At 39.4% G+C, this 27,513-nt stretch overlaps 4 protein-coding genes and 1 pseudogene across 9 annotated transcripts in view; 2 read left to right on the plus strand and 3 right to left on the minus strand.

Annotated features, from left to right (window-relative positions):
• arap2 (ArfGAP with RhoGAP domain, ankyrin repeat and PH domain 2) overlaps positions 1-10,923 on the minus strand; it is a 105,890-nt gene extending 94,967 nt beyond the window's left edge. For 2 of the 3 annotated variants that reach the window (XM_088420445.1, XM_088420375.1), the window contains exons 1-3: positions 10,756-10,921; positions 8,185-8,945; positions 5,187-5,269 (exon numbers count right to left, since the gene is read on the minus strand). In XM_088420445.1, the coding sequence (XP_088276571.1) occupies positions 5,187-5,269; positions 8,185-8,900 (799 nt within the window). In that variant the 5' untranslated portion in view covers positions 8,901-8,945; positions 10,756-10,921. Of the gene's footprint in view, positions 1-5,186; positions 5,270-8,184; positions 8,946-10,755 lie in introns of all 3 variants that reach the window. The other variant, XM_088420525.1, reaches the window with a different exon arrangement.
• On the plus strand, positions 10,749-14,785 carry LOC148428932 (membrane-spanning 4-domains subfamily A member 4A-like). 2 transcript variants are annotated; one of them, XM_088420826.1, is made up of 7 exons: positions 10,749-10,943; positions 12,016-12,128; positions 12,206-12,313; positions 13,028-13,081; positions 13,156-13,311; positions 14,416-14,538; positions 14,604-14,785. In XM_088420826.1, the coding sequence occupies exons 1-7, from the start codon at positions 10,916-10,918 to the stop codon at positions 14,643-14,645; spliced, it is 624 nt and encodes a 207-aa protein (XP_088276952.1). In that variant the 5' UTR covers positions 10,749-10,915; the 3' UTR covers positions 14,646-14,785. The 2 variants fall into 2 exon arrangements, with proteins under 2 accessions (XP_088276952.1, XP_088277030.1); XM_088420904.1 differs by lacking the exon at positions 10,749-10,943 and adding an exon at positions 11,720-11,866.
• A 46-nt stretch (positions 14,786-14,831) lies between these two features.
• On the minus strand, positions 14,832-22,458 carry slx1b (structure-specific endonuclease subunit SLX1B). 2 transcript variants are annotated; one of them, XM_088420619.1, is made up of 6 exons: positions 21,845-22,458; positions 18,182-20,222; positions 18,065-18,116; positions 16,618-16,929; positions 15,710-15,925; positions 14,832-15,007 (listed from the first exon to the last, which is right to left on the minus strand). In XM_088420619.1, exons 2-6 carry the CDS (start codon positions 18,352-18,354, stop codon positions 14,972-14,974), a joined length of 789 nt encoding a protein of 262 aa, XP_088276745.1. In that variant the 5' UTR covers positions 18,355-20,222; positions 21,845-22,458; the 3' UTR covers positions 14,832-14,971. The 2 variants fall into 2 exon arrangements, with proteins under 2 accessions (XP_088276745.1, XP_088276827.1); XM_088420701.1 differs by lacking the exon at positions 21,845-22,458 and having other exon boundaries at positions 18,182-21,578.
• On the plus strand, positions 19,158-20,012 carry LOC148428934 (bolA-like protein 2). The gene is made up of 4 exons (XM_088421030.1): positions 19,158-19,269; positions 19,444-19,507; positions 19,602-19,699; positions 19,787-20,012. The coding sequence occupies exons 2-4, from the start codon at positions 19,445-19,447 to the stop codon at positions 19,884-19,886; spliced, it is 261 nt and encodes an 86-aa protein (XP_088277156.1). The 5' UTR covers positions 19,158-19,269; position 19,444; the 3' UTR covers positions 19,887-20,012.
• Positions 22,459-23,108: 650 nt separating the features above from the next.
• LOC148428935 (protein C-ets-2-like) lies at positions 23,109-26,918 on the minus strand (annotated as a pseudogene). The gene is made up of 6 exons (XR_015866614.1): positions 26,834-26,918; positions 25,905-26,304; positions 25,758-25,832; positions 24,742-24,948; positions 24,563-24,681; positions 23,109-23,348 (listed from the first exon to the last, which is right to left on the minus strand). The product of XR_015866614.1 is annotated as a protein C-ets-2-like (transcript).
• Between the last annotated feature and the right edge of the window lie 595 nt (positions 26,919-27,513).

A 27,513-nucleotide genomic window follows, 5' to 3' on the forward strand; every position in this document is an offset into this window, starting at 1 on the left:
CTCTTTTCTTAAAATTGTTGAAGTTGTTTTCCTGTTTAGACCAAAAAAAAGAAGATATTTCTTATGATAAGTCTTTTGGACTTCTTTCATATCGACATTTTGCTGCGAATTGTTCCCAGGTGGTCGCGGGGTTCCACAACACACACTTTTAAACGGCACTCTGGGAAAAGACGCGGCTATCAGGTCCGAGTTAGTGTCGCCATTGATTTGGCTCCCGATGAAGCCCGGCTCCTCTTTTAAGGTCAGTTTGTTGTCATTACTGCTTTGCGTCACACCTGCGCTGATGACTCAGGACAAGCCCAGCTGACGGCGGACGAATGGTAATGAAAGCGAGAATCATTAACCTCTAACTAACCTCTAATCCACGCATCTTGGTAAATTAAGCCAACGTCTGTCATGCGCTTCCGGCGCCGACGTGTCGCGTGCGCGGATTCCATTGGTTCAAATACAAAAGTGCGAGTGAGCAAAGGTGGGCGTTTGACAGTTTTTTGTTGGTGTGTTATTTACAGTCCCGTCGGTAAATGGACCCCTCCCGCCTTTTGTAACCAAATTGTAATCGTCAAATATTAAAGGGCCGATATTTCGATGACTTTCCGCAGTTAAATATATGAATGGAAATTTACCAAAAATACTTTGACTGGAATCATTTTCACATGATTACAAAAAGAGCTGAGAAACACTCAGTAAATTACAAGTCCCAAATGCAGCGGACCCTCGGGTTAAGGCATCCCTGGCTTATGTTTTTTACACGTTACGAAGTGGAATACGAAGTTTTTTCATTACTTCTTTACAGAATTTTCCCCGCTTTAAGGCATCAGCAACTGTCATGATCTGTGGGGTTGGCTGCGTTTATGTTGTTTTGCCTCCCTCTTCAGGCATTTTTAGGTAATAGCTCTTATTTTCTGTTCGCGTTAAACTGTCTGCGCTGCAAAGCGCCACTAAGATGCTGTTTTGCTATTGGTCGGCGTCACGTAGATGCCGACATGCTCAAGACTTGATCTTGTGTGAGTGCTTACAATATCGTTTTTATTGCGCATTTTAGTGCTTGATTCCAACTTTATTTGGTTAGCTATAGGTCCCAAGATTGCTAGTGATGTAAAAGAGAGAAGTAAGAAGATGATTAGTATGGAAACAAAGCTGGAGATAATCAAGAAGGTTAGGCTAGGCCAGTGTTTCTCAACTATATTTTGCCAGGCCCCCCCTAGAAAAGAGAAAACCTTTCAATCCCCCCCCCCCAGTCGATGCACTGAATATAAATAAGATTATTATTAATGAGAATTGTTTAAGTATACCTACACATGTATCCTTTTTAAAATTAACAACAGAAAAATGCAATATAAATCAACTTTCAACAACTATTAATTATTTTTATCGCGTTTATACGGGTTATAGCTTAGTCTAAAATGAAAAAAAAGAAGCAAGTGCACCAAAGTGCCTGAAACTAAAAGAAAATGATGAAAATTATATCTTGATTGCAATTACATTCCACATGACAAAAACAAAGCCTTATTCCTGGGATCATCCGCGCCCCCCCATTTGAGAAGCACTGGGCTAGGCTATCCTCGCGAGGGAATATGGCCATTACAAGCTCAAGTCATGTCACTCAAAAGTAAATAAATCCTTTATATATTTTCTATGTATGATTTTATTTAATTGTAAACGTGTATCATATACAAGCCACACTTACTATACTATTTTGTTAGCAAGTTTTGATATGTATATCCAAGTTTGATGTCCGCCATAAGACGATTTGACATTACGATCCCAACTCCGGAACGGATTAATTTCTTATGGCAGGGGTCCACTGTAACTATTTGACCTACTTTCTGTCCTCCAGTCATACGGTAATACAGCTCAAATAAAACCCAATATTTCATGCATGAATTTGACAAAGATGAAAATGAAGGACATCTACGCTATACTTCGATTTAGTTTGCTAGTTTCTGTGAAGTATAATAACCTCTTATGCTTGATTATATTATTATACGGTTGACTATCTGTTGTTACAAATACAACAGTCCAAAAAAAGACTTTGTTTGGCGAACTTTTCTAGGCCTTTTTTTTTTTAGGGAAGCTTCATTTATTAAATAGCACGTGTTCACTTTATATCTACAGTGGCTTGCAACGTACTATAAAAACTGGATAAAAACTGTCCTGTATACTGCAGAAATTTGCGTATTTCCATTGGGTGAATGATATTGATAGCAGCTGCTTGCGGGAATGGAGCCAATTTGCATCCAAGTACAATATATGTATATATGTACAATATATATATATATATATACACAATATGTGATGGGAAACATGGAGCTGCAAACTTGGGGAGGTGAGTTCCCGGTTCCGAGCGCTTGGGAACGTCTCGGTTCCCTCGTTATCGTCATCTCAACCTGTTTTTCATCCAGCTTGTTTTCTTTCCTCTCAAAATTGCCTCGCGTCTCTCCAGTGCCTTACGTGCGCCGTTCAGAGTGGGAAAACAAGGCCGAGAAGTTTGGCGATAAAAAATAAAAACAGGGTTTTTTCTGGTGATTTTGCAGATTATTCTTTTTTTCCATCGCTTTGTTAAAAAAAAACAATGAAGAAAATGGACAAAAATTGTTGAAATATGTCAGGAATTCAACAAAAATGATGATTGTTTTCTAAATTTACAAATGTTGATCAATGGTGATCGGTCTGCTTTCACAGAGGACAAAAGAAATCGGAGAGCATTTTCTGTTGAGACACTGAACTCAACAGCATTTGTGCAATTTTAGGTCATGAAACAAAATTTGGTGATCGATTTTTTTTGTCTATTTATCGGTGAACCTCTGCATCTAACATTTATCAATCTAACAACTAATTATAGCGAAACTGTCTTTTGTTTTAATTTTAGGCATTTTTTTTATCTTACATGGAGCTTTCAGGGTTCATATTAAAAGAGTTTATTTCTAGCTGTATGATTTTTTTGTGAGTAGTTGAGACTATACAAAAATCGAATTGCTTCTAAACCTAAAAATGGGGAAAAAAATAAAATAAAAAATAATAAACCTGCTTTGAATAAACCAAAAAAAAGGGAACAAAAACAAAAAAAGTTCAGTGGTCACTTCTCAGTTTTCAGTTACCTTGGGTATTTTTAGGGATCTAACCTTTGCGATAAACGAGGGAACAACTCGTTCGGATTTATAAGCCTTTCAAATTATGTCATTGTTTTCTTGTGCGGGCTGGATTTTATGATATCAAAGCATTGGTGATATCAATACTTGCTATCGATATGGGTGACTGCTCAAAATTGACAATTTGTTCTGGTATCATGCAAGTTCTCCAAGAGCGTGGATAACAATATTGACCATTTGAAGCAGCAGTGTTAGAGAGGGCGATATATAAAACAATGCTCATAGTGGCCTTCAGCGAAGGATTTTGTTCTTCCATGTTTTGGATGGTTGCCTCCTTTAAAATGATTGAATATTGATCCTTTGCATCAGGTGTGTTGGAGTTTGGAAACATGTAAATGATACATAATAAAAGGATGGGAAAAAATTGGCAGGTATGACAAGTTTGGTTTGCAAACGCAGGCAAATCAATGGTTACTTTTGCACACTAGCTCGTTCATTTTGTTGCAGTATGCTCAGGAAAATGAAAACATTTTGATGAAAGTTAGCAAAGTTAGCAAAAGTTTTATCTCGCCTCATTCTTGTGGACTCAATCTCGTGAGACATTTCGTCTCGTGAAATTTGTGTCTCGACCTTTGCCTAGTTAGTACCTATAGTAAACATGTCTTGTAAACCATCCAGCCTTCTGCCACATTTACAAAATCTCAATTTCACGATTTAGCGTATTCTCAAATATTCCATTTATTTAAATGCATTATAATGCTCTGACAGAAAAAAAATGAGGTTTTTTTGTTTTTAATTATGAGCAAATTGATTAGGCAGGAAACATACGTGTGATGGAGGAAACAATGTCTAAAGCAATGAGCATGGTGGCCGTGTTTTTCTTCCATGTCTTGGATGTTTCCTTCCTTTAATAGACATAATTCAAATAAATGAATCCTGGTCAGTTTAACCCTTGTGACATTATGTTACAAACTATGGAAATTCCTTTAATTTTTTTTTTTAAGATATCATAAAAGAATCAATGGGGAAAAAAAATACACTAGGGAGCTGAAATTTCCAGCAGTTGATTAAAATGTAAATTTTCAAAATGCAACGATTCTGTCATTTCTTTGTGATAGGACGCGCAAGATTTTGAGTACAAAAATAATCATTGTCAAAAATTTGGACCATATAAAACCATTATAATGACAATTTTTTAGATGCATTTTAACAGGATTTACGACACTGATTTCCCTGAGATTTTTGCAACATTGCGTTAAACGGCAGTAAAACTATGTCAGCAAACAGAATATTATTTGTTGACTTGTGTTTCACCTCAAGACAGTAGGTGGCGGTAGAAACCAGTTAATGGCCATGTCAAAGTGTCATCATCACGTGACAGGCGTTAATGTGGGTGTTAATGAATGTAACTTGCATGTATGGATAGAACTGATTTGAGTGGTTGAAGGAAAAATATGCATTTATAACTTTAATTATTATGCCTTTTAAAGCATTTACAAAAAAAATGGAAAAAAAATGCAATGTGTATCGTTTGCAAAGTGTGTGCGCAGAGGTTTATCAGGTGTGTTGGTCAGTCTAAAAAAAATTGGTACTAAACATCTCTACTAAAAGCGAACTGAATTAAAAAAAAGAAGCTAAGATGAAATAAAACCTAAGTACAAAGCAAAAATCAACTTTGATAACCCCGATTCAGTGCAAATGATGGATGAGAGACATTTGACATGGCCACTGTTTGACGTCGGCAACGAGTCCCCACCAGCCCAATAATTCAACCATTTTACTAAATCCTACTTTATCAACTCGCCATCTCAATGAGGACCAAAAACATCCGGCAAAAAAAAAAAAAAAAAAAAAAAACTTCTTCAAAGCTGCCAGACAGGAATACAGACTCAGGTCTCACTAGTTGGAAGGGGACAGGATAAAAAGAGACGTATTCCCCGAGATGCGCGCCGCCGCTTCCCACGACATAGCCCGCCAAACAGCAGACTCGGCGCCACCCTCCCCCTTACGTTCTTTTCATCCGGGCAAACAACAGCGGCGCCGAATGAAATATTCATGGCACGTGGCGAGCCAACGCGGCTGCAAGACGGCGCGTACCTTTCTGTGCGCCGTTGGCACCGGAGGGACCCCCGCAGACGGCTGGGTGTTGGGGCCCGCTTGTTTGCGCTGGCGGTGCGCGCCTGTGAGAGGACGAGGAAGAGCACCAACAACCACAATGAAAACAACTGCTAAGTCTGAGAGGTACTTTCAAAAAGTGCAACGCGCCGGCAATCTTGTATAAAGTACCTGAAATCGATATTTGAGTAAAAGTATGAATAACTTTTCCAAAACTTAGGCACTTTGTGGAAAGTCCAGACATCTATTCTCTGATTACTTGAGTAAAAGTCTTAATGGGGACCCCGAGCATGACAACAAAACTGAACCACTCACTTTTTAATAATAATTTTATGTTACTTTAAAACATTGGTGTCGAACTCCAGTCCTCGAGGGCCGGCATCCTGCATGTTTTCCGGTTTTCTTTCCCCAACACACCTGATTCAAATAATTAGCTCAGTAGCAAGCTCCGCAGGAGCTTCAAAATGATCCCAATCATTTGAATCAGGTGTTTTTGAGGGAACAGGTTTGAAAACATGTAGGATACCGGCCCTCGAGGACTGGAGTTCGACACCTGTGCTTTAAAAGGTTAAAAAGCACAGGTGTCAAACTACATTCTTAAAGGGCCTCTGTCCTGCATTTTAGATTAATGGTTCTCAAATAGAAATTAGATTGAATGACAGGAAAAAGTACATTCCTTTTTCAAATCGAGAGCAAATTAATTGGAACATGAAACAACATATGGCCAAAGCATATTAGTCATTTTGTGTTTTTTTTTTCTATGCTTTGTTAACTTCTACACGGATGTGCAATGTCGTTAGAGACACAGTTTTTCAACAGACGAGTTTCAATTAAAACATGATGTGAAACAATCTATCTTCCGGAGTTGCTGAATAAAATGTGCCAGGGGATAGCATTAATTAATCAGACACAGGTGGCAAAAGGCTTTTTTTTCCATCCAAAATTTCATTGTGCTATAAAAAAAAAAAAAGATTGACAACCACTGTTTTGGATGTTTCCCGCCTTCAACACACCTCAGGTGTCTGGGAGGCGGGAAACATCTGAAACAAGTTCAATAACGGCGTCTGAAGAAAGGAAATGTCCATTCTCGTTGTAGATTTCCCTCCTTCAACACATCAAAATTCCAATGATCAGCTCATGGCAAGCTCGTGTGAGTTTGATGATGATCCTGATCCTTCGAATCGGGTGTGTTAGAGTTGGGAGACATTTACTGAGTTATACAGAAAAGTGGCTCTCAACCATAGGTGTCCATCACTGTTTTATAGGTTTCCCTGCTTCTGAATTTTGAAATGATTGAATCCTGACTCAACTTGTCTGGATTTGATCATCGATTCAAATGTTTGTCTGTTGGAGAGAAACATCCAAAACCGGTTCTCAAAGACCATGATCTTGCATGTCAAGGTGTTTCCCTCTCCGCGCATCAAATTCAAATAATCCGGTTCTCAGCAAAAAGCATGGATAATGATGGTTAATGAAGCTGGTGTGTTGGTGGAGGCAAACATCTAAAACAATGAGCATAGTGACCCTCAGGGGCCAGTGTTGTTCTTCCATGTTTTGAATGTTTCCCGCATTAAACAGACCTGATTCAAATGACTTAGTCCTGACCCTTTGAATCAGGTGTGTTGGAGTGTGGAAACATGTAAATCATACGTAATAAAAGGATTTTAAAATGCTGGCAGATGTGACAAAGTCGGTTTCTAAACACTGGAAAAAATATTTATATTTGCACACAAGCTTGTCAATTTTGTTTCAGTGTGATCAGTAATAAGAAAAACACAAAACTGAAAATTTTATGAGACATTTTGTAGGAGAAATTTAGCAAAATCTCTTCTTGTATCGTTCTCTTGGACTCAACTTTGTGAGACATTTCGTCTTATGGGGTTTATACTTTGTTAAATCTCTAGTGAGTAGCTAATGTAAACATGTCTTGTAAACCATCCGGCTTTCTGCCACTTTTGCATCATCTCGATTTAGCTTGTTTCCAAATTTTCGATCTAATTTAATGCTTAATCATTCTGACGGGGACAATTCCATATTGCTTTTCTAATTTAGAGCAAATTAATTGGAGCAACATACTGCTAAATTGTATTACCAAATTAATGATAGATAAATAAATATTAACCCTTATGGAGTATTTTTATGGTTTTTGGGTCTTTTTTTTTAGACCAAGGGATGGCACACACTTGTAGTGTGACAACTAAGTGGCCGTGCCATGTGGAACTTTGACATGTTGTCACCACCTGGGGTGAAATTTCAGCTGCCTTGTCTTCTTTCAATGCCCTGGCTTTGACATAACATGCCTTTGATGGACAAAATACTGCACACGGGTTAAAAAGTAATTGAGTGGAAGATTACCGTATTTTCGGCACTATAAGGCGCACTTTAAAGCGTTAGTTTTTTTTTAAAAAGCTGATGGTGCGCCTTATAATCAGGTGCGCCTTATATATGGATTAATAGAGATTGGGATTCGTAGGTGGGGAATGAATTGATAAAGTAATTTACCTGTTTCTTTTGTATGTTTACAGTTGAACAAGGTTGGTCATATTGACTGAGTTTAAAGTTATTATTTGAGTTATTATTGTTATTACATTGATTATTACTATATTGTGATTGAAAAAGTTTTAAAATATGTCATTAATTAAGGGTGCGCCTTATAATCCGGTGCGCCTTATGTATGGAAAAGCTTTTCAAATATGCCATTAATTGAGTGTGCGCCTTATAATCCGGTGCGCCTTATGTATGGAAAAGCTTTTAAAATGTGTCATTAATTGAGTGTGCGCCTTATAATCTGGTGCGCCTTATGTATGGAAAAGCTTTTAAAATATTTCATTAATTGAGCGTGCGTCTTATAATCCGGTGCGCCTTATACTGCTTAAAATACGGTAATTTCAATTCATTCATCATTTAAAAAAAAGGATTAATTTACTGAATTAATTTGGTTTCTAGCACAGTCCTAACTGTGCACCAAATTTGCAATCACCTGTCTTGTTGCGGGATGTCAGGCACCGGTCTGTGCCTCAGCCGGTAAGAGCGAGTCGGTCGAGGACCTTTGGCAATCGTGGAAACGCGCTGAGCGTTGTAGATGGTGTTGTCCACCATGTTGCACCGGGAAGACCCTTGCTCCTCGCTGGAGGTGGAGACATCACGAGGGGACGGTGCGAAGGTGGCGTCTTCTGGGGAAATCTCCCCGTCTGGTGGGATTTCAGATGCCGGTAGGGAATCCGTGCTGCTGGAGGAGGACGAGGAAGCAGGGGGGTCATCCAACACGGACCCTCGGATGTTCTCAGGGTTGCGCCGGGCGGGTGTCGGCGGACCCGACTCTTCCTTCTGGGAACCGAGACCAGATCCCGTAAGCAACGTCCGGCTCCCTTCTAAATCCGCCTTCTGCGATCCTTTCGGACAGTTGAACTGACAGGAATCCCCTTTTCTTTTATCCCCCAGGAAGATATTTCTGGGGTATAAGGTCGGTTTCTGCGTTTCCATCTTCTTGACGCCCAGCGCTTCCAAACCACGAAGGATGCGCCTGCGGTGTCCGGTCGGGAGTACGTCCAGCTCCCGGAGACGCTCGTCCGTGAGGTCGGCGCAGTCTTGCACGGATCGGTAGCCGCCCTGCCGGAAGCGGGACGCGTACTGCGAGAGGCGGAGCGTGAGGAGCCATGGCTCCAGCTCCTGACTTGGATCCGGACCGTCCAACATGATGTTCTAGCGTACCATCCGGATAGTCTCTGGAAAGTCTTTACGCTGAAGACAAAAAAAGACAGCGGAGGTGTTTTATTTGGTCAGGCAAAAAGACGGCTCTCGGCGAGCGCGATGAGACACGTTTGCGACACGGCTCGATGAAACGGCAGGAAACGGCTCTGAGGCAATACGTCGCGCCGTCCTCATCGCGCAGACGCCTTTCAGGTCTCGCTTTGCGCTTGGAATTGACAACAACAACAAAGCTTCCCGCTATCCCAAAGTTTTCACAGCTTGGCTTCTGAAGTTAAACGACGTTTTCTTCACAAAAGGCGCAGAGAGATTTGGCGGTACCCATTTGTTGGGCCCACTTCTTCTCTTTTGGCTTGCGCCACTTCTGCTTTCCCTCGCATGCAGATTTGGAGTGCAATGCCATACATGCACTTGGATTCAAGCAGCAGAATTAAAAAGCGAAATCGGACCACAGATTATGATCTCCATATATAAGGTCCCACTGATATGGATTTCTTCAGGTCAATGCAGATTTTTAGCAGAAGAATATAAGAATTGCCGATTAATCCGAAGATTAATTAAAAATATTGATATGTTGAATAAAATAGCATTTCTTATCTCTCAATGGTGAATATAATATACCTAATGCAGTATTTTGACCGATTTTGGATCATTTTATTTCGCATAATTCTCGCAGGATTTTCGCCAAGGGACGGCACGCTCCTGGTAGTGTGATAATTAATCGGCCGTGCCATGTTGAACTTTGACAAGTTGTCGTCATCAGGGTGAAATTTCAGCTCCCTGTCTTACTTCAATTAATTATTATTCAATTATTTCGCCTTGATGTGCCTTTAAAGCAAAGCTCAAAGGATTAGACAAAATACCGCATAAGCCAAAGGGCTCACATTTTTTTTTAAATCATTTTCAGTTCTCGAAATGCATTTTGTTCCACAATTCATGAAATTATAAAGATATTAATTCTTGTCCTAATTATCAAGATTTTAATCCTCATGATCCCCTTTAACCAAAAGCCTTGACGTAGTTTTACTTTCCAAATAACTATGAATATACATTGTATAATTGTGTGATTTGTTTTACCATGTTTAATAACTCAAAAATAAGTTTCTGTTAGTGGAAAGATTTTAGACACTCCTGCTCTAAATTGTCCTTAGGTGTCATTGTGTATCCTGCGAATGGCTGATGCAACCCGCCTACTGGCCAAAGACATCTGGGATAGGTTCCAGCATGCCCATAACCCTTGTGGTCAAGATCATAAATTTCTTTTTTTTTTCTCCTACCACACCAAAGGTTTCTGCTAAAAGTGATGAGTTAAAACAAAACAAAAAATACACTTCTAACAGTGTGTACCACCAACCCTATGCTTTTTTTTTTTAATTAGCATTGCAAGCCATATCAAAATGTATTTTCATTGATTTTGGTCTAAGCCTACTGCATGTACTATATGTTAAAATTGCAGAAACTTTCCAAGATATTAAAATTTTCCCTTAAGTGTGCGGTTGGCCAAAAGTGCGTCCAAAGGGTGGTCATGGCCACCTTGTAGCCCCGCCCCTGAAACGATCACATTTCAGTCTGTTATTTTACTTGATTCCAGGAACTGAATCCGTTTTTCAACTTTGCTTGTAAAGGTATTTGTACCTCTACCTTAGCAAGGATCGTATTTCTGCAAACTATGCATATTTTCAACAGAAGAGGTGAATTTATAAACGCGAGTGCAATGAAGGGCAAAATCAAAACCCGAAGGGGTGTGTCTGGAGTACAATCTAGCGCATTCTTTTGCGCACCATAAGCCGAGTAAAGTCTACCTTGTTGGCCGTAGATGGACAACACCTTATCACGGACTCACCTGAAGACGCAACATGATGACTTGACCACGCCGAGCTGTCCACATAATCAGACGCTGTGTGGCATACGGCGCGCCACGCCCCTTTACGCACAGTTCAAACGTCCACTATTTCCGCATCGGCCAACTTGGTGATTTCACATGAACTCGGCCAGAAGCGTACATGCAAGTTTCCTGGTTCGAAGCACAAGGTGAGGCCGAGCGTGACTTGTTGACTTGGCGTGTCCTGGCTTGATCTCCCCGCCCCGGGCCACATTATCTGCAACATGGTCTGGAATGCAAGGTCGAGAAAAACACAGGCTTGCTTGGCGGGTACTCATGAGCAAAACTGTGACAATAAACTAGAATTCATTGTAGCCGTTCGTGGATGAATACAAAAATTGAACTGGAAACGAGTTTTGGTTTTTTTCATTTGAATGTTTTTCGGGTGGACCAACAAAGCAAAACATGATACGGCAAATAAAATAGCTAGATGTTGATTTTTGAGAGCTAAATCAATTCACATGTAAATTATAACGTCTTCCTTGAAAGTATTTAAAATTATTCCGCGCATATTCTTACAGTATTCACATTCCTAATTGACATATCATTGAATTTATATTTAACATGATTTGGTATTAAATTACCACTATTTCATTATGCATTTCGTTCCCACAACGCAAGAGAGCTGTTGTTTGAACTCTGCTGCCCTCTAGCGTGAGTATTTAGTAGTTTAGGCTTTTGTAAACTACATTTCCCAGAAGGGAGTAGGATAAAGCGCCTCCAACAGGAAGTTGAAAGCGTTACATTGTGACTTCAGTTATAGTTGATTCCACGCAGTAAACAAAACTGCCCTGGTGCTGTTTTTTCTGCTCAAATCTTTTGAGTCGCAGTGAATTTTGTGATCATGGCAGGTTAAAAAAAAAACCTTAAGATTGAATAGTTTAAACTTTGTGAACTTCATTTTCCGGTGGATTGAGAAAGAGCACTCCCAATGGGAAGTGGGAGGCGTTGCGACGTGACGTCACCAGTCACAGTTGAGACCACGCAGTAAACAAAATCCTAGTGGTGTTTTTTTTTTTTTTTTTTCCTGTTAGAATCTTTTGAGTCGCAGCAAATTGTGTGATCATGGCAGGTAACACTCCCTTTTTCGTTCTTGACTCAAGATTTAAGTTACTTTTTGCAAAATAAGTTTAGACTTTCAGTTGAGGAAATCCAGATGTTCAGCTGACTCGATGGCGATTGCAACACCCGCTTTGCAACTGTTACTTTGGAATGTTTCAGATGAAGCTTCGGCATCGGGCTCTTCACCTCAAAACCGTCTGGTGACCGTCGCATTCCAACGAGATCCCAACAGGAAGCAGAAGTACCTGGAGTCCGAGCCGAAAGCTCTCGGGGTTCGTCTGCAAAAACATTACAGGCAAAAACTACCGATGTCTTATTTTAAAGTCGCCGTTTTCATCTTAAATCACAGATGACCCAGATTCTTCTGAGCGTGCATCAAATATTGTGTTTGAGTGTACTACCGCCCCAACGCGGTCACCATTGGAATAACATCCCTGTCTTCCTGGCCTCACTATTCGTAAGCATATGCTCAAATGCTCAAATTTTGCATACATAAAAGTCATCAAATTTAGCCATAGACTACAGTGAGACATTTTTTCTTGGGTTGTTTGAAAATTGTGTTTTAGCAGTGGCTTGCATGTAAATATTCCCTGAATTTATGACTTCGGGACTGCGCTAGAAAAGATTTGCGATCGACTATGGCTCCGCATAACGATGCGTCATCATATGGTACCAAAAAAAAAAGCACACTTTCCCGCCATACTTAATGTTTTGTTTTTTTCCAGATTCAGTGCCTACTGTTAGTTTTCCCATACAGATAGTAAACAAAGGAACGTAAGGGCCATGTCGATTTTTTTGTCTTTTTACTTTAACGTATTAAACATAATGAAAATAAATCATACAAGCAATTATTAAATGTCTATATGGATACAGGCCTATAGAATTGGACTACTTATAAAAAAAATGTGTTTGGTTTGTTACGTTTTTTTCTCTGAATTTTTGAACTCCATAGCCTAATATTCTATTCTTTATTTCACATTACACAATTGAAAAACGAACAGACACCGCTTGAAATGTCTTTGACACCGACTCACTTTCAATTGCTGATTTTATATTGCTTTTTTTATATTTTGCTTTTTTTTTTACTAGAATTACGACTTGATCTTGAATAAACGACAGTCGAACACAAAACACATAAGGCATCAAATGCATTGTATTATTGTCATGACAGGTGCTTGTTGCGGGGAGTGTCGCCATTGCAGCCAAGAATCTTCACTTGCCCATTGTGAGTGTGACGACGCGCTCATGGCCATGTGCGCTCTCAACATCACATGATGTGTGTGTTTATGTGTGTGTTAGCTGAGAGGCAATTTGGGGATGCAGATTCTTTCCAGTGGCGCCTCCTTCTTCAATGTGATCTGGCTACTGATAAACCTCGACCATTATTATCCATACTGCTGGCACTATGGGGACGACTACAATAGCACTTTAACTCAGTCCTGCCAGGTCATCAGAGTAAGTTTTGACTTTAGTTTTTATAACGTTAAGGTTCAGCTTAAAGCTATATCACTCCAGACATGACATGATATAAAGAACGGACAAAATTCTAATTTATAGTCTGTATAAAATATGTCATAATGGTGGCAACAAAATATAGGTAGCTGTGTGCAAAACACATATTTGCTTATGACTATTAAACCCTCAATTTTGAATTTAATACCAAAGTTATACTATGTATGGCCAAAAATGTGCATATTGGGACCACAATATTTTATATGATCTAAATTATAGTGTATAATTGTGTACACAAAATGCATATTTGCTTATCCAGACATCCTGGCTCCCCACAGGCTCCTTACCTCTTACGGCATGTGAAGAATCACTGAATGAAATGTTCTGACCGTATGTCATGTTACAGTGACCTTTTTTTGTCCAAATAAATTAGTACAGTGCACTTGTGTTGTATTTTGACCATTTTGGGGTAATTTGTTCTGAATTTCAGCCAAGGATTGGCACATTCTTGGTCGTGTGATAATTAGGTGGTCATGCCATGTTGAACCAGACAACTTGTCACCATCTGGGTGAAATTTCAGCTCCCTAATGTCTTCTTTCAATGTTTTCCCTTTGATGTGAAATACCGTTGATTTAAGGCTCAAAACACAAGTCGTAGATCGCACAAGGGGTAGACACATCAGGCTTTGAAACACTTTTTTAGCTACAACTTCCAGTGTGATTTTTCTTGGCAAATAACGCTTTGGACTAAATAAAAGTTTTGAACCACTTTTACTCTTTAATCCATTTAATCCTGAAGCAATAGTATTTGGTCCAAATCTTTGATCTTACATCAAAAGAGAAAGCATTGAAAGAAGACACTAGGGAGCTGAAATTTCAGCAAGATCAGTCAAAGTTCAACAAGGCACAACCACACAGTTGTCATAAGACCAACAATGTGTCATCCACTGGCTAAAATACTGTGAAAATAATGTGGAAGAAAATGACTAAAATACTGCATAATGGTTAAACCAAAAAGTGTACCGCCATCTAGTGTTTGATAGTGGAGTTACACCCAAATTAGTGAATAGCAAAATAACTGAAAGTTAAATATATTGTTGCTTACAGCGCACGAAAGTTCACCTCTTTGCACAGAACATGCTCATCCAGGTCGCTTTGTTCGCTATCTCCGTCACTCTGGCCATTTACACCTGCAAGGTGGTCAACTGCTGCGGGCCGGCCCCCAAAATGGTGAGTATAGGGTGGGAGGGATGAGAGGGCAAATTTTCTCAAACGTTAACTTGTGTTTCATGTAGCCGGTGATTACGGTGCAGACCCCACCACCTGCTGAGTCATGAGAACAACAGGCTACAATTACTGTGTGTCCATTAATGAGGACATATATCCTTTGTATATATACACTTATGTACATGCATTTTTTTTTAACTCACCTTTTTTCAAGGGCAATATTAAAGCCATTTCTTTGATGAAAAGTTGGCATCTTGTGTGTTGTGTCTTTTGTTAGCACTTCATGCACTGCACCATTATCGGTAAAACACATTTTATTGTGTTGTAAAGAGCATTGAAAACATAAATAAACATGGTTGTTAAAAAACATTTCATGATCAGAGAGGTATTAAATAACAATTAAGGATTATTTGCTGGTTGAAAATGGTGACAAAGTCTACCATTTCTTTGTCTGGAGTTCATTTGTCCAGTCCTATGCAAAAAAGAAAAGTCCATATTTAGGAAATTCATCCATACATCCATTTTCTATTGCCGCAAATAATTCACATGCAAGCTAATAATAGTGTAGAGCCTCACGTAAAGTAATTTGTTTGTCTCAAATAGTTAAACGACTGAATGTTCAGTTGATGTAATATGAAATCATTAGTGTAGAACAGGGCGCCCAAACTTTTTTGCCTCGAGAGCTACAGTACTTTCTTTCAGCCAACATCCCGCAATCTACTGGGGGAAGAAACCAATACAGCTCAGCCCCAATATAAAAAAAATGATAGGTCCTCTTTCTGTATTGCTAAACAAAGAGTAAAATGACCCAGCCAGGACAGTCAGTACTAAGCTAGCGTTTGGGCCAGAAGTGCAATGAAATACACAGGGGGAATGCGCTGACTGTCAATCTACTTCATTATAGTTAAACAGCCAAACGGAGCGAGAAGGCCAGTCAATGCTTCAAAAGAAACTGTACCGGAACAAGTTAAGTATCCCACAAACTGCATAGCGCACTTTTATTTTGAAGTTCCTCCTGGTACATAGTCGTGAAAATGGTCAACTTGATTATCTTTGCATCACAGAGAGTGAGACGCTCCAACACTTCCCAGGAGGTCGGTGCGTTGTGCACCTCTAATGTACAACATGCTAGATGCGCTTCTTGTCAGACATATATCAAATTTTAAAAACGTACTTGGGATACAGACGAGGAAAAGTCGTCCAGGTCTGCCGTGCAGCCTTGCTTGAGGCGGATGAGACTGCCCCACAACATGGAGCGATGGCAGGCCGGACAGCGGCCCTCCACGGGTAGGAGATGGGATGGTTCGGGCCGCAGGAAATGCTTGGCAAGGCAGATCACGTGGCTGTGCATTCCGCACGACCCATGAACGCAACTGAGCTTTTCTGAATTCTGAGGGGAGCAAAGCAATGGGCGATTATCTTAGGCGAGTTTGGCTTTTCTCTAATCACAGAGATCCGATGCGTTGAACAAGGGTCGGTGTAATGTGAGATGTTTTATTATAGTTTTTAATAGTTTTTCATTTAGCTTCCAAAGCAGGGATTTTGTGTTTTTGGCAGACAATTTTGTTTAGTTTTTATTATATTAAGTATTAGTGTTTTTACGTGACAGAATTGTGAAAAGTTGATCATTATTGTGTAATAAAGTAAAAAACTAATCATAAACAAGTGTTTGACCGTCCCTCTACATGGGCATACAGAAATAGAGAAAAAAAACGTATATTAAAAATGAACCCAAAAGTTGCTGGACAAAGATGAATGAACTAAGGCCATCGTCGCAATGATTAAAGCTTAGTTGTAGTTTTATAACCTTCAGTTTGAGTTTCTTTTTGGGTTTTGAAAAGCATTTTATTAAGAATAATTCTGTAGAGTGCTATACATCTGAAACCCCAAATTCAAATTTCAATAATGTACTTCATTATCATTTCTGTCACAAATGATTTTGCTAGAATATGAAGCTGATCTATTTTGTCTTTGTGTTAGCTGGCGAATCAAAAACGGCTTTACAACGCTTTAAAACATGGTCCAATAAAAACGAGAGGCGGGATGGGAAATGGGGAGTTCTGGACAGGGTTCATCACTTACCGTGACCAGGCCTTTGCAGAGAAAACACCTGGAAGTCTCCGGGTCTTCACACATGCCTAACTTCTGCTTCTTGGCTTTGACGCCCCCGAAGGCGACGGAGACATGCGGAGGAGGCCTCAGAGCAGGATCAAAGTCCACCTTGTACTCCCGTTTGAGCCAGCGGGCCGTCAGCGGGAGTCTGCTCCATGGAGCCACGCGCAGCATGTTGGAAACCACACGCCAGTGAAACTGCAGACTGGACTCTTTCCTGGCGCGGCGGGAGATGTGGGCAAGACGCCTGGAGGAGTGGGGGTTCTGCCATGCCCACTCAAACTGACAAGACACAAGAACTCCATTTATTTAATTTCATCCCGTACAAATTGTCCAATTTGTTGATGATTTTTCCCATTGAATGTTTTGAGTATTCCAACAGCAGACATATTAAAATATTTAAAAACTTACACACCTAAGAAGATCAGATTCATGTCACATTTGTGGTAGTAGGCAATGAAATCCACCTGTTTTGATCCATCTTAGACCTAGAGGACGGCCTCCGTTTCACTAGCCATTGACTGTAACCCGGGGTCTGACCAATTAAAATAGCTGGCCGATAAATCAGCTGATTATGGCCCTTCAAACATCGGCCAAAAGGCGGATTATTGATCGATTGTTTTAACTTATGACCTTCATGTACTGCAACAATTTATAGCAGTTGTATACATTTATATCCATGCCATATTTTATCCTTAAGTATATAATACAAATATATATCTTCCAATGTTTTGATAAACTCTATGGCCCTGTCATTCAAAACAAAGCAAATTTTAATTGTTACAACAAATAAATGATTAGATGTGCAAAAGAACTGATCTGGATGTCACTATATACACACATTACGTAACGTGAAGTCACAATGTGTTTAAAAAAAAAATCTAAAATAACTAGTGGAACATAAATATGACATCCATTCAACTACTAATAACAAAAACACAAAAAAATTGATATCCATGTAGATTACATGGATATCAATTCTTGTTTGTTGCACAGCGTGCTGCATTCTGAAAACCGAAAAGGAGTTTTTGTTTTTTTTAAACAAACAGTATATTTACTGTAGACGCCTTTATTTACGGGAAACAGGCGAGCCCATGACAAGTGAAAATACGCCTATAATTTAAACCTGTTCAAACCGGAAACAAATTTTGTTTTATTAAATATATAGTTTGTAATTAATCATTGGATAAATCATTATAGTTTTTTAGGCTTAAGTCGCCTCGGCCAAAAAAAAAAAAAAAAAAAAAAAACATATCGTCGGGCCCTACATAACATGACGTCACAGTGCCTATTGCGAACGTCACATGACCAAACTCAGAAAACAGATATTTAATACATTCATATTTTTTTTTTACGTATTTTAGACATCGAATACCAAATCTTTACTGTTTTATGCAACCCCTACTCATTCACTTACTGTCAAGGCAGCAATGTCCGAAGGAAAGCCATGTATGATGAGGACCATCTCCCTTGAGAAGCAATATGCACGGTTAATGTGTTATTGTGCTAAAAGGAAGATAATGCTAATGCTTACCAAGGTCCTCGCCCACTGGTCCTCTTCGCACCTCCTTTGTGTCGCCCAGCATTGTGTTGTCTAATCCTGCGTTCAGGATCCACGGTGAAGCCGATGTATATTCGCCCTTTAAATTTGGGGTTGAGGCAGTATAGCATGTACACGCCAAAGAAGTTTTCAACCTCCTGTACCATTGAACGAGCTTTTTCAAACGCGGCAAAACAGTGAAATTGTCTCGATGTCACGGAAAAACTTTCATAATTTGTCCATTCAAATAAAATGTTGACAGTAATACGTCTTAAAGAATTCAAATGGCTTGTCCAAATTCATAAACACTCCATATGAGGAGCCCATACGTATGCCTGATTTTAATGAAACAAAAGCCTGACTCGCAATGGTAGTTAGGGAAAAGAAAATCCACATATTAGCAGTTAGATTTTTTTTTTCATTGATTGTTATTTTTTCAGATTTAAAAAGCACGAGTTTTGCTTCTTTTGGAAGGTGGACTTTATTCAGGCATCAAAGAATACGCTTAATATTTTAAACAGAATCTGATTGGCTGTAGTTGTGGCAATCCCTGCTCTGTGATTGGATCTTTCAGAGGGCCATATTTTCGAAACTGAAATACATAAATCAAAGATGTTCTACGATGGACAACATATTTTTTTCTTATCCTAGTAAATACGTGTTCATGTATTTGTTTATGTATTTTTAATTTTAAATTCAACCCAGAACATAAGGTTTATGTATTTTTAATTTTAAATTCAACCCACAACATAAGGTTTTTCTTAGTCGCCTCTTAAGATTGCCTGTTCTTAATTTGCTCAACTTTTTCTATAGTTCAACCAAAACTTATTTGCGTCCAAACTATGCTGTTATGTATATAATGTATGCCTTGAATAAAACAAAAATAAATACATGAATATATAAAAATAAAAATCTTCGAGATAAATGACTGTTTTCAGTCAGGCACTCAACGACCAGCCAGTGTGAAGACTTTCCACTGGATCTGATTGGCTGTGGTTATGATCCGGTCGATGTGATCGCATCTTTCACAGGACCACATGTAGCGAAAGTGAAAATATCAGGAAGTCATCTCCAACGTTTAAGTAAGCATTGTATATTTTTTAAACGAAAAGTTCAGATGATTGCCATTATGTTATGCTATCGGGTTCAATATGGCGATTATTTGTCCTAGATTTTGATTAAAAATATCGGTACATTCGGTTTAGCATAGTATCTTCATTCAAAACAAAAACGTCACCTGTTTTCTGCTGTTTCAGAATGGCCATATCATCCGATCACATCCGGGATAAACTTAAAACGGAGCTTGCGGCTGAGCATGTTGTGGGTGTCTGTATTGCTCACTCCATTTGTAACATTCGTCGTACATATTAGCATGATGCGTCACAATATGAATATTGATGTGTTTGTTCTGCAGGACGTGGAGGACATGTCCCCCAACAGATGTGCAACGAGCTTTAAAGTGCTTGTGGTTTCTTCCCAGTTTGAGGGCAAGCCCCTCTTACAGAGACACAGGTGAATTTGTGGGCACTCAAATTAAAAGACTTCACCAGAATAATGGTTTTCATATAACATAATATTAATGTGTGTGTGTGTTTTTAGGATGGTGAACACGTGTTTAGCAGAGGAAATGAAAGACATTCACGCGTTAGAACAGAAGACTCTCACGCCAGAACAGTGGGAGAAACAAAAATCTAAATGACATTGCACCTTTGTATTGTATGGTAATTACACTAAGAAGCAAGCAAGAGCTGTTACAATTCCCATAAAAATTGTGTCAATGCATTTGATCGTGCTTTTGGCAATAAAATAGCCGTTCTTGCGCTAATCTCTTCCTTTTATTAAGTCACAATGTGTATGTTTTTCTCGTTTATGCTTATGCAGTGCTAGCCATGATTGGAAATTGCGTTCATACACTGGTGTACTTTCATCGATCAGAACTTATTGATTTGACAGTCAGCCATCTGAGGAGACATTGATGACATCACATTTGTCTGCTTGGCATGTTATCTAAGCAAGAATATGGAGCCACTTGAATCTATCGGGAAAAAAAAAAAAAGAGGTTTTGTTTCCTAAGTTGTCAATGCATTATGGCAGAAGTATGCAAAATCCAAGATAAAAATCCTTAACACAAATACATGCCATTAAAGAGCAATCAATGCTACTGATGATATAAAAGTACAAATTTACTGGAGAAATTGACACATTTTTAGGAGAGCAAAATAAACCAAAGTTGATTTGTTTGGATTGAATATAAACACTGAGGAGAGGGAAAAATAAAACACATCATACTTTGCTATGTTCTATGTTATATCAGGAAAGTATTTCTTCTGACTGCTTATTTACAAACTCCATTTTAATGCCCTGTGATTGGATGGCAACCAGTTCAGGGTGTATCCAGCGAAGAAAATGGATGTGAGTAAAATAAGGTATTAGTTAATGTACAGCTTAGCTTATTATGACTGTAATAGTGTATTTCATATAACAAGTTTATGCATTTTCTTGTTCCGCTGAAAACACCATTTGTTTTAACTACATGCACAAGTGGGCATGTTGTTTTAAAATGTGGGTGTTTTCCCTGAAGAAATGCACTTAACCAAGAAATCCGATTTTGTATGACTAAGCTGTTTTAATAAATATTTATTCTCAATTCAGTGGACAACGCACGTACAATGTATGCAACGGTGATTTACAGGCTTTTTAAAGGACACCTGAACCGTGAAGGCACCGTTCAGTGAACAGTGAGACACTGTTACATTCTATTTACGCGTGTTATTTTCACCCCGGGGGTGTTTGGGGACGGGATTGGTCACCTTCTGTTGATAGGGATGCCAAATATTGGGAGTTTTATGCTCAATGCACACTTCACACTTGGTCATGAGGACAAAGACCACCCCGTCCCCTTCCATTAGGGAAAGTGGCGGAAATAATACGCACACGCTCGCTCACTGTGTGACACCGTGTTCACTGATTTGTAAAATTCAATCAGCTTCTGATTTCATGCTAGAAATGTGGCAGCATAGATATATACAGCTGTATCGCACGAAGCTCACGCACCTTTCGTAAACACAGTGCTGCTCAACTTCTGGATGAAAACGAGCGTGGTTTTACAGCAGCATGTTTAAGTTCGGGAGGGTATAAAGCTATTATTTTCTGTCGTCCTATCTGTCGTATTATTTACATTCGAATGAACTTGTGAGTACTGTAAGTGACGTTTCCTTCCAAGAAATATCTCTTCAACAAGAGATAATTCCGTACGTATTTTGACATACTTCAAAGTGGAACGATTCGGTTTGGTTCATTTTGATCTGCCCGCGTCCTGAAAAAAAATGAATAAAGTCGAGCTCCTATTGTTTTTAAAGCATGATTTATATAGCATAATAACTAGTTAGTGTTGTACTTGAATAATAATGAGACAAAGTAACTATTGTCATTTCATTATATATACAGTGTGTATATATATATATATATATATATATATATATATATATATATATATATATATATTTAAATTTGTTTCTTTTGTCAAAAGAAACATGCAGCGTATCTTGCATTTTGTTTAGCGTAACAAAGGTGAATTTAAAACCAAGCAATATGCCAAACAGTAATTACATTTAAGTGGTTTCACTGATTATAAACCTGCCTCTTGAACAAACGTACCATTTATCCTGTTATAACCCATCTTTGGATCGTACGAATGATGTGGCCCATCATAACCTGCATCTTAAAAATGCATGATGTGGCCCGTTCTAACCTGCCACTTCGTCGTGCATATGCCAGTTCTATAACCTGTTTCCTGATCGTAAGTACGATGTGGCCCCTAATAACCCGCCTCTTGACTGTATGTACGATGTGGCCCATCGTAATCTGCTTCTCGATCGTACTTATGACGTGGTCCGTTATAATCTGTCACTTGATATTACGCATGATTTGGCCTGTTATAACCCACCTTTGGATCGTACGTACGCATCATTATCTGCCTCTTAAAAATGCATACGATGTGGCTCATAATAACCTGCCACTCATCGTCCGTATCATGTGGCCAGTTATATAAACCGCGTTCTGATCGTACGTACGATGTGGCCCGTCATAATTGATCGTACTTATATGGCCTGTTATAAGCTGCCTCTTGATCGTACGTACAACGTGGCCTGTTATAACCCAGTTTTCGATCGTACATAGAACGTGGCCCATTATACACTGCCTCTTGAAAATTCATAAGATGTTGCCCATTATAACGTGCATCTTAACTATACGTATGATGTGGCCCGTTATAACCTGCATCCTAATTATACAGTACGTACGGTGTAACCTGTTACAACCTGCACCTTGGCCGTACATAGGATGTGGCCCGTTAAATCCTCCTTTTGATCATGGGTACGACGTGATCCATTATAAATTTCATCTTAACTTAATGCATGATTTGGCCCGTTATAACCTGCATCATAACTACGTACAATGCAGCCCGTTAAAAGCTGCATCTTGACCGTCCATAAAACGTGGCCTGTAATCTTTCGTTTAAAGCTACAAACGTCGCCTGAACAATCACGGTGCACTTGCTTGCATTAAATGCTGCAAAAAGCATCTTTTTGGAAAACATCATTATGAAATCCACGGGAGCAGAATCCCCCCTGCTGGATTACATGAGAGGGCGCGCACACACATACTGGAACCACAGATGTTACATTTGACGGCTTGACCGGCCTATTTCGCACACACTTGAGGGCTTTGGATGAGATAGTGGAAGAAAGCATGTTGATCGACACAGTGTGAATACTTGTTCAATTAATCCAGTGAGCAGCTGAGCTCCTCTGTAGAACACTTTCTCTTCCTAATTATTTTACATCGGAAGGATTTAACAGGAAATTTTCCGCGACTATATTCACAGTGATAGTCATGCCGTACGCAGATTAAATACTGGCACCGACGCGAGTTGTTGAGTTTTACTCCCTTTTTAGTTAGCGGTCCTGATGTCCAACATGGCGTGCAACTCGCCGGGCTCATATCCCAGCAGCCCTTGCAGGTTGCAGACGAAACGGTAGACGTAGCGCTTGCCCACTGTCTTGCGGATGATGTTCTTGTCGTAGTAGTAGCGTAGGCCGCGGCTCAGCTTCTCGTAGTTCATTTTGGGCTTGTGTTTACGGCGGCCCCACAGCAGCGCCACCTAGGTGCAATCGCGAACATTTCATATCAGGATGATCGTCAGTCATAGCGATGTACTGTGGAAAATTTAATGACGACTAAAATAAATAAACAAAAATGCCAATAATATGAAAAAAAAAGTTCTATCACAGTTCTGTACTTTCTTATATATTATTAATATATAATATAATATAATAATATATTAATGATATTACATAACATTTTGTCAGTTTTTCTGCTTCAAGTACCCGAAGAAGAACTTCGCAAACGTAGGGTAGTAGTAGGCTTCCAAAATATTGTTCTTCAGAGACACTGTAGAGCGCATGTTTCAAAATTGTTGCATTCTCTTATTTCAGCACTAGATGGTGCAAAATTCTACACACTGTCACCTTCAAAATTAAGGTTGCCAGAAAAATTTTAGTCATCCCATTTATCACATTATACCAGACTTAATGAGGTAGTGGTGTCCAAACTATGGCTTTGGGGTCATTTGCAGCCCACCATTCATTTTCCCTGGCAGGCGGCATTTAATAAAAATGACCTTTAACATCGCCAAGGAGAGTGAAAATATATTTACTGTACTTAAAGGTCGAGGTGAGTAAAGTAAGAAGGAAGGATGTTGAATAAAACAAGTGTTGGTACGAATAACTTGATTTACAGTGAATCATTTCTAGATACAAATACTACTGCAGTGCTACCATTATATACACTTTTAGCAACAGTTAAATCCACAAAGAGACTGAACCTTTTTTTTTTTGCACTTCTTACTTTCATTTTTTTTGGTCTGGTCAAAATTAGAGGAAGAATTATCAAGAAATAGAGCGAGGTAAACTTGCAATAGATATCATCATAAATGAAACTATCTAGATTGTAGAAAATTGTCACATGTATAGCACGAAACCACACAGTGAAATTCTTACTCTGTCCACCTCAGCAAAGTAGAAGTTGTAAAAATTGTTTTTTTAAAGAAATAGAATTTATATTTAGTGACTGACTTAAGAGGGGGGAAAATATCGACGTAAAACCGCAACTGAAAAAATCACGGTCATAAATGAAAATCTGCGATACAGTGAAGCTGCAGAAGAACGAACCACAAAATAGTGAGAGAAAACTGTATACCATTAAAATATCAGCACAATTTCTCTTCAAAACACCAGTGATTCAACTTTAGGTGGCCTAGTGGTATAAAGGTCTATAGGACAAGGTTCCCCCCAATTTTTTCAGGTCTCGTTCTACCTCGTCTGGGTCCGTCAACTTGAACTCCCAGCCGTCTCCGGTCCAGCTGATACATGACTGGCAGCTGCGATCAGTTAGAAGCTCCAGTAAAAACTGCCACAGCTGAATGGGACCACTTCCTGTTGACATGAAATACGCTAAAAATCCTGCCGTCCTTGGACATGGACGCAACAACTCACCGGTGTAACCGGCAAGGATGGCAGCCGGGATTACAGCCGAGCCGGCGTCCGCTTTGTTGCCGACATACTCCTTGAAGCTTTTGTAGGGTTGCACTAAAGTGAAGATGTCCTCACAGTGGCTCTCGTCCACTGTCGCTTCCATATCGTGGACGCCGCCCATCCACATCAGAGAGCTAGCTCGAGACGTCTCGGCTTCGGAGTCCGTCTCTAGGAATACAAAATGACGACACAGCGCTACTGTCTTCCGAAACCTTGACGTGCATTTAGAGTTAAAAGTTATATAGGGTTAGGGTTGTGTGCCATGGGTTCTCTATTGGTTTGTGGTCAGGGATGATGGCGTTTGATCATATACTGCCATCCACTATCAGAGATCCTTTTTTTGAGCAGAATCCACTGGTCCTCAATAGGGTTGAGGTCAGCCCATGATAAATATAGATTTTTTTTTTTTTTTTTGTATAAAAAAAAATATATATATTTAAATGTCTGAACTCTTAAAACAAACCTCCCTTCCTACATTTCCATTTCCAAATTATCAGACTTAACGAATTTACAAATTCCCCAAATTTCTCAACTTTTCCAAACCATTCCACACCAACAATTGAGTTCATTCGTGACATTCAAGGTTACTGTTTGTGTGTTCCAGAAACTCCCAATTTTTGCATAAATCCAAAATGTTCATGCCTATGGGCAACAAGCCAATAGACCGGGACCACTTGGTGAAATGATCAACTTTCATAATTGTTGAACTCAATTTCTTCGAGAACCCTCATTTTGGAGAACCACAAAACAAATTTTCGGAGCCTAATTTTCAGTTCTATTCTGTATTTCACGCTTTCAAACAGTGAATTTCATAGAAAAATGCCTTCACTGTCACCTACTTCACTTTTTTTTTTTTTTAATCCTTTTTCTCACTATGTAAAACTTGAATTTTCACCGTATGGTCATATCCCATTAACCCATACCCATTTATGGAAAACATGCCCAATTATACTGTATATAAAGCACATAAAGAGTACCTTTATTGTTTGGAGGCTGGCAGGAAGACGAGACGGCGCAGGTTGGTAGCGCAGAGCCGCAGTCGCGATCGTGATCTGGAGACGAGAAGATATTTAGCAACGGCAGAGAAAGAGTCCGGACGCAACTTGTAAAACTCCACATTTCACCCCGTCTCATGATCTCCAGATGTTCCCACAGGATCTCCCCGGCGGTGCAGTCCGACATGAGGCCCAGGAAAGCCTCGCGGTCCAGGCGGCACAGCTCGTGACCCCGCAGCCCTTTAAGGTCCGAGCCCAACGAGTGCAGCCCGAATTCGGCCCGGCACCAGTCCAGCCAGTGGTTGACCTCCCATTCGGACCATAAAGTCGGATCTGAAGGGGGTGTAGCGTCCCATAAATTTGGGCGAATATCCTTCGTGAAGCTCAGGGTGCTGATTTTGCGTTTCACCTTGCGGGAAACGATGGGCGAGCCTCTCCTGGGTGAAACCGGCAAAGGTGGCTCGGAGAGCCTCGCACAGAACCTCCTTGCTGGTCGGGGTGAGCGGGGGGACCTCCAGCGGGTCCACATCTGCCACACAATCTCAAAGTGATCATCTGGCAATTTATAACACAATAAATATTTAACAGGAGAGGAGCATTAAGCCATTTTCTAGCTACACTGTAAACTAAATGCACATTTGTTGCGTAAAAATGTTTAAATGTGGTGCGTTTTAACAAAATAAGGCATATGCTTCCAAAAATGAGATATTGATATTGTTGACGATATAATTATGATGAGGGCAGCTCAACAACTGACAAAGTTGAATGCTGCCAAGTTGAAATTCTTAGTTGAGAAAAAACATGTAAAAAAAAAAAAAAAGTCCAAGGTCCAACATTAGACCTCGATTTTATTTTGTAGAAATCGCAAAAGGACGAAAATTCATATTTGTCAGTAACGCAAAATTAATCTCTGCGACTAATAAACAGTCTGCTTTTTATGTCTCAAATATCTCATCGATAGGTAATAACCATCCGTCCATTAAAAAGACCAACAATTTAAAAATCTATGAATCCTAATTTACTGATAGTATATAGAAAAAAATAAAATCAAAACTTACCAAAAGCACTGCACTCCATACCAGTGTGTGAGAAGACAACAGGTGAGACGGCAAATGGAAGGACGCTGGGAGTGGGCACTTGCATTAATAAGATGGACAAAGGGGATGGGAGGGGAGGGGAGGGGTCTTAGGGTGATCGACAACTGTCAATCATCAAGGAAATAGGAGGGGCTTTTGGTAGATTTTTTTTTTTTTTTTTACAGCAACGATAAAATGTCATGATTAACTCATTCACTGCCATTGACGCCTATAAACGTCAAAGATCCATTTTAAGATGTATCAACGAATTGGAGTTGGGGGAGAAAGATCGTGGTTTGCATAAAGCATAATATTTACATTTGCATAATTGACAGGAATTGGAGAACTGGCCAGAAACGAGTGCAGTTATTTAATCTCAGGTTCTCGTAATTTTTTTTTCCATTTTATTATTAAACGAGGGCCTTATAATGTCAGTTACTAATTGAATTAACTTTAAATTAATGGATTACTTTAGGTGAATACTGAGAAAAAGGAGCTGATGCTACAACAAATATTCCTACAATCACGATCAAGCCAAATAATGACATTTCTGCCATCACTTATGTCAAAATTTTATAAAAAAAAAAAAAACTTGCCAAAGAAAATATCAAACAAACCTCGATCATTTTTAAACAAAAGGTAGACAAGCTTATGACATACGC

The sequence above is a fragment of the Hippichthys cyanospilos genome, chromosome 1 (genome assembly GCF_059441005.1).
Source record: "Hippichthys cyanospilos isolate Australia breed blue-spotted pipefish chromosome 1, RoL_Hcya_1.0, whole genome shotgun sequence".
NCBI classification, from domain to species: Eukaryota; Metazoa; Chordata; class Actinopteri; order Syngnathiformes; family Syngnathidae; genus Hippichthys; species Hippichthys cyanospilos.